Genomic DNA, 6,973 nt, shown 5'->3' on the forward strand with positions numbered 1-6,973 from the left:
ACCTGCAGGTGAAGGGTTCCTAGAAGGTGGTACACAAAAAAGGTGCTAAAAGCACTTGCCCTATCGTGACATCATGTGAGTGGCAGTGAGCACAGCTGGGTAGGGAGAAGGCTTCCCATCATGCCCATCTGCCTTTCCGTCCTTGCTTTATTTGTTCAGGAGCACTGCCGTGTTCTTCCCTGTTTCTCCACCTGTCCTGGTGCTCTTACTCTCTAGGGTTGGGCTGAGGATGTGGGTCAGTTTTTGTTCAGACACCAACACTGTGAGTCCCTTGGTGCATGGACAGACTGGGAAGGTGCCCAGGACCTTTGTCTCTCCTGTCGCCATTTCCAGCACTGGCCACTCCCCCAGTTGATGGGTCAGGTTTGCTCTCTGTCCCTCTCCTTCCTCCTGCGGGACTCGGTGCCTGTGTCAGGGAACAGCCAGCCCTGCCCGGCCTCTCTTCTTGCCCAGAGCTTAGGAGAGCCCAGAGCAGGGCTGTCTGCAGACCCTGCATGGGACGCGGCTGGGGCTGGATGGATCTCATTGCCGTCTGCACCTTCCTCAAGGGGGGCAGTGGTGGAGGATGGGTTGATCTTCTCTCTTTGGTGACCAGTGATAGAACCTGAGGAAATGGAATGAAGCTCTGTCGGGAGAAGTTCAGATGGGACATGAGGAAAAGGTTCTTCACTGAGAGGTTGATGGTCACACAAACAGGATCCTCAGGGAACTGGTCAGTGCACCAAGCCTCTCAGAGTTGATGGAGTGTCCAGCTGACACTCTTAGTCATAAGGTTAAGTGTTAGGTAGTCCTGTGAAGTGCCGAGAGGACTTAACGAACCCTATGGGTCCTTTCTAACTTGAGATATTTTGTGCTTCTGTGACCTTCAAGCTCAAGAACTGTCCATCCCAGAATCATTCATTTGTGTGTGTTTGCCTTTTTCTGAGTTGTCTGTGTAGATTCAGGAATCCAAGGTGAACTTCTGGATAGACTGTCAACCTAAAACCTGCTCAGGGAGGAATCTAAACCATATGTGTCTCATATGGATATATATTTTCCACTGATACAGCCAACCGCACAAACAGAGAGACATGGTGGGGTTGGAGAGGTGAGGAGCAAGGTTGTCCATACAGTGATGGACCTCACGGGACTGGTTTTCCCACCTGTCCACACCTCCTAAGGAGACAGTCTGCATTGATATCAACTGGAGAATTCCTCTATCACTTCTTCTATGTGCTCTTTACATGCCTTACTCTTTAACTACATTCTTGAAACTTATCTAACTAAGCATACAAAAAAACAGATGTACAAGACGGAAGCAACAGGGCTCTATCAGTCTTCTCTGACAACTGCCAGTCCCAGGCAGATACCTCAGGTGAACTGGGGACTCGAGAGATTTGCACTGATGGCTTATGGTCAGACCATGGAGTTCTGCCTGAAAACATGAGAACCGCACTAAATACCTAAAAAAAAAAAAAAAAAAACCAGGAAAAAAAAAATCCCCACAACTTCTTAGTCAGTTGAGATGATTCAACATGTTCCATAAATATCAGTGGAATATCTCAATATGAATTTTCAGAATGTGGATTCATTGTGTGAGAAGAAATCTTGACCTTTTCCTGGGCTTACATTGCCAGAGCTCTGTCAGTCATGCTGTGTATTTAATCTCCATGACCTTCAAGATGTTTCCACTGGTCATTAATCAACCCATCATGTCATGCAGTCACCTCTTCAGAAGCCTGTCTCGACATTTGCACTTTCCACTGTTCTCCAGAGGTGGTTCTCCTCTCACTCTTTGCTCATTCAGATCCCTCTCACCTCTCTCCCTGCTTTGAGCTTCAGGCAGGTAAAGCTGAATTGTCTTTCAGCCGTCGCTCTCATACTCCCTGTAGGCAACTCTTCAGTTGTGGTGATGGACCTCACTGGAAATTGCTTAAACTAACGATAGAGTATAGTTTATTCTTCATTATGTTCTGTTGTGTTTTCTTTCTCATTATCTTTTTTGCTTTTTGCCAATTAAAAAAGCCTCTTTGTGCCTATTTAAATCCAGATCTCTAAGGAAAGCATGAAGTAATTCATGCAGAGAAGCTGTAACAATCAGGTGCAAACTTGAGTGGAAAATCTGATGTAAAGAAAAGTGATGTAACTGCCAGGGGGCCATGAGCGAAACAGGGAGGTTGGAGAGGTGAGGAGCAAGGGTGGCCATCCTGTGTCTGGCCTCAAGGGACTGCTTTTCCCACCTGTCCAACCTCCTCAGTAGACACTCTGCACCAGTATCCATGGGAGAATTCTTCTCTCACTTCTTCCTAGTGCTCATCCTAAATATCCTCTTTACCTGCCCCCCTGAAACTTCTCTAATTACCTCTACGAGTCTTCAATACTTGAAGAAAATGATGGAAGAGACATGGCTTGTCAGAGCTCGAAACATTTTAATGAGCCCATGGAGTATATGAGTCTGAGTCCATGAACATCAGTTACTGAGAAGAGACTCAACAAAGCTCTCGAGGAGCCAAAATCAACAGCAAAACCTCAAAGTTCCTTGAAGCATTAATGGGCCCCACTGAGGGCTGTTCCTGACAAAGCCTCCCCAGAGACTCGTTAGAGCAGATAATTGGAGGCTGTGATGACAGGGAGGCCAAGGCCCTGTGCAGGTGGCTCTGATGCTGAGAAACCCCTTGGTTTGCTTTCTGAAGCAGAAAGGAGAAGCCATGACCTCCAGGCAATGGGAAGGGGGATCCTGTCCCTCACACACGGCTCAGGGCTCTTCCTGGGACCGTGGGATGTGGGTGTGCAAGGCCGAGGGAAGGACAACACTGGTACAACAACTTCCAGCTTCCCCATGTGGCTGCAAGGAGGCAACGAGGCCCCAGTGCCATTGGGACAACATGTCTTCTCCTAGGCCTCAGTGGCAGAGACAACTGCCATGGCCAAGGAGACAGACACCTGGGTTCTGTTGGTGCCTTCCAGCCTTGCCAGCACCCTTTGCCATCTCCACCACAGGCTGTTCTACATGGTCCTACACCTGCCCCTCTTTCCCTGCAGGCTGCAGACACCCATCTCCCTTCCCCACCTGCTCTCACCCCAGCATTTCTGTTCCTTCACTGATGTGTCTGCACCCTCACTGGCTGTTCTTTGGAACACAAACCATGGGCTGATCCAGCTCCCTCTGGGTGACCTCTTGCACCACGGCACTGCCCTTCCAGGGACATTTCTTCCTCCTGATAACCAGTCTCCACTTCCTAATCTGTACTTGGTGGCTTTTTTTTTTCTCTGCTGCTTTTTCCCACTACTTGAGAAAGCTTTACCACCTCAGAAACTGCCCATCAAGCAGGGAACCCAACCTGTTAGTCTTCTTGTGGTCTTGCACTTGACCAGAGAGAAGTCACCTCACCATGATCTTCTAAATCCCAGCACTGCTGCTGGCCTTTCAGCTTCTCTGACAGACACGACCATGTCCATGCTGCTGTCCCATCATGAACTCAGGTGGGATGGACATGACAGCCCGTCTCCAAGGCCTCTTCCTGGGTAGGGCCTGTGGGTACTTAGGCCGAGGTTCTTTCCCAGCCATGTCCCTGCTGCTGGGCTGTCACCTCCAGAGACAGAAATGACCCCACAGTCCCCTTCACAGCCACACGCTTCTGACTGGATTATGAGCGTCTGAGACCCAACTGACCTTCAAAATACCACACCCATCCATCCCCCTCCTTAGCCCCCAGGACCTGACCAAGACTGAAGCGTGTTCTACACAGTCCTGCACCTGCCCCTCTTTCCCTGCAGGCTGTAGACATCCATCTCGCTTCCTTGCCTTGCTTGAAGAGAGCCCTTGTCTCACTCATCTTGTCTCACTGTCCTGCTCAAGGCCGGGTGAACCAAGGGAGGTTGTTCAAGGCCTCCACCCACCTTTGCATCACCCTCAAAAGAGCTAAAATCGCATTCTACAGGAGGACGTGTCCAATCCCCTTCCCAGGGACAGAGGCAGCTGACTTATCTGCAATTCTCCCAATGCCTGTTCTTGCCTTTCTTGAACATGGCTTTGATGTCTGCCTTTTCCAAAGACCCCAGAACCTTTCTAATTACCCTGATTCTTATGAGAGCACAATCCAGAATCATGGGCAAGGGTGACGTAGCAGACAGCAACACTTGCAGTGAGCCTGTCCAAGGCAGCTGAGATCAGTCTCACTGGGCCTGTGTTGTTGGTTCCTGGAGTCACACACAGAAATGTCAGGGTTCTGTCAGGTGTCCACATCTGAGCTGGCCTCATAGACTCCTTATGCACCCAGGGATGCTCACAGACAGAGTCCGTCCCTTTCACACACAGAGGCAGGAGTCACAGTGTCTCTCTGGCCTCCTGTTGCCACTCCCAAGGGACGGGAGACACCTCAGCCCTGTGGTGTGTCACCCTGCTCTGCACTCATCTGAGATGTCCCACGTCATGAGGAATGGACACGGGGACCTCAGTTAAAGGAAGCACATCCCAGGGCTGCATTCGGGTGATTTCCCATGGGGTGTTCCTCCCAATATGAAGTGACCTCAAGGCCTTCTTTGTGCCACAGGCCTTCATGGAACCCCAAGGAATAGTTGATGGTGTTTGTGCTCACTCGCGTTCATGTCACGTCACATACATGATGTGCATGCTCACATCTCATCTGTACAATACAAACTCGGACTGCTGAACTATTCATTCAGTGTCCATCCATGGAGGGAAAAACAACCTCTGTGGGTGAGAAGCCAGTGCTGGCAATGGTGGTTGTGAGGGGCCAGTGCATGATGATTGACCTGAGGCTCCTTCCTCAGGGTGTCCAGTGCACAGGGGCACAGCCCAGACCCTGCTCTGCTGGTCCTGCAGGTCTCTGGCAGGAGGCCTGGCTGTGAGAGGACACTGCTGTGTGCCCAGCCCTGCACACACACACTGTTCAGCTGTACACTGGTGTTTCAACCTGCAGGCTGCTTTCTTGTGCATATTTTTAAGACGAACTTGAAAAAGACCTAAGCCTTCAGGCACTGCCCTGTGAACATCACTTTTCTTTACAGAAGTACTGTTACGGAGGCCAGCTCTGTCACAGCAGTGCCCATTGCCTGTCCCTGCCTGTGCTCACAGGACTCACACACAGCAGGACGGTGACCAGGCTGCCAGAGCACTCAGGCCTTGCACCAACACAAGGGATGAGAAGGAGAGTGTGGGAGTGGAATGAGAACAGCTCTGGAAGGCCAAGCGCTGGTGCTCCCTGGCAGTGCTGCCAGGCTGGACTCTTTTCCCCTCCTCCCACCCACACAGGAATTTTCCCTGAACCTCCAAAAAGGCCTTGGAGGAAGGATATAGTGAAAAACGAGGTAGTACAGGAATGTTTATTTTGTTTAAGAGACAAGGAGAGCACGGCTCCTCATTTACATAGCCAGTGGTTATAAAAGAAAAGCAGAGAGAGAATTAGAAAGGGTATGACAAAATTATCGCAATAAAAAACCCAACCAACAAGAGAAAATCCAGATGACAGGCTGGGCCTGCAATTAGCTACATTAAAACTCTTATGTAGAAGCAGATGGGCAGTTTATTGCTTCAGAAAACAGTAAGATATGAGTTTCCACAGGGCACCCTTGAGCTCCTGGTTCCTCATGCTGTAGATGAGGGGGTTCACTGCTGGAGGCACCACTGTGTACAGGACAGACACCACCAGATCCAGAGATAGGGAAGAGACGGAGGGGGGCTTCAGGTAGGCAAACATGACAGTGCTGACAAACAGGGAGACCACGGCCAGGTGAGGGAGGCACGTAGAAAAGGCTTTGTGCCGTCCCTGCTCAGAGGGGATCCTCAGCATGGCCCTGAAGATCTGCACATAGGACAGCACAATGAAAACAAAACAGCCAAAAGTGAAACAGACAGTGCTTACAAGAAGCCCAACTTCCCTGATGTAGGCATCTGAGCAGGAGAGCTTGAGGATTTGGGGGATTTCACAGAAGAACTGGTCCAGGGCATTGCCCTTGCACAGTGGCAGTGAAAATGTATTGGCCGTGTGCAGCAGAGCATTGAGAAACCCAGTGGCCCAGGCAGCTGCTGCCATGTGGACACAAGCTCTGCTGCCCAGGAGGGTCCCGTAGTGCAGGGGTTTGCAGATGACAATGTAGCGGTCGTAGGACATGATGGCGAGGAGACAATATTCTGCTGTACCACAGAAAAAGGAAAAAAAGACCTGTGCAGCACATCCTGTGTAGGAAATGGCGCATGTGTCCTGGAGGGAATTGGCCATGGATTTGGGTACAGTGGTGGAGATGAAGCCCAGGTCAAGGAGGGAGAGGTTGAGCAGGAAGAAGTACATGGGGGTGTGCAGGTGCTGGTCACAGGCTGTGGTGGTGATGATGAGGCCGTTGCCCAGGAGGGCAGCCAGGTAGATGCCCAGGAAGAGCCAGAAGTGCAAGAGCTGCAGCTCCCGTGTGTCTGAGAATGCCAGGAGGAGGAACTGGGTGATGGAGCTGCCATTGGACATTTGCTTTTCCTGAGCATGGGGCAGTGTCATGAGAAAAAAAAAAAAGACGGTGAGAAGCCAGGGGAAAGTCCTCTGACAATAATCAAACCAACTCCCATAGACCCTCCCCTGTTACACACAGACACCCTTTTCTTTTTCTAGGAGAACTTTCTTCACAATGTGGCTGGAGCCCTGCTTGGTGCTGGCCAAATGTGCAACCAAAAGCAGGGCCTCTGCCCACGGGATCTCACTAAGTCAGCCCAGCCCTGCTGAAGTGCAGTCAGGGGACGGTGGGGACTGTCCTGGTTCTGCTAACATAGAAGGGCTGTCAGCACTTCTTTCCCAGTGGTAAGTAAAAGAGATGGTGAATGAGGTTTAGGAGTTCCAGGGTTTTTACATGTCCCCTCATGGTCACTGCAGATTTTGTTGGGTGTCATAAACCCTCAGCATTTCTGCTGCGCTCAGGGAGAACAGAGCGAGTCCTGCAAGGCAAGAGAATGCCTGTGGGTCAGTGCAGAGTGAGGGCAGCTGCTCCG

The 6,973-nt window shown here is 50.7% G+C and overlaps 1 protein-coding gene across 1 annotated transcript; it reads right to left on the bottom strand.

The window, feature by feature from the left end:
* Nucleotides 1–5,525: 5,525 nt before the first annotated feature.
* On the bottom strand, nucleotides 5,526–6,458 carry LOC135999911 (olfactory receptor 14J1-like). The gene has a single exon (XM_065653487.1). It carries the CDS (start codon nucleotides 6,456–6,458, stop codon nucleotides 5,526–5,528), a length of 933 nt encoding a protein of 310 aa, XP_065509559.1.
* Between the last annotated feature and the right edge of the window lie 515 nt (nucleotides 6,459–6,973).

This window comes from Caloenas nicobarica, chromosome 30, assembly GCF_036013445.1.
Source record: "Caloenas nicobarica isolate bCalNic1 chromosome 30, bCalNic1.hap1, whole genome shotgun sequence".
Classification (NCBI taxonomy): Eukaryota; Metazoa; Chordata; class Aves; order Columbiformes; family Columbidae; genus Caloenas; species Caloenas nicobarica.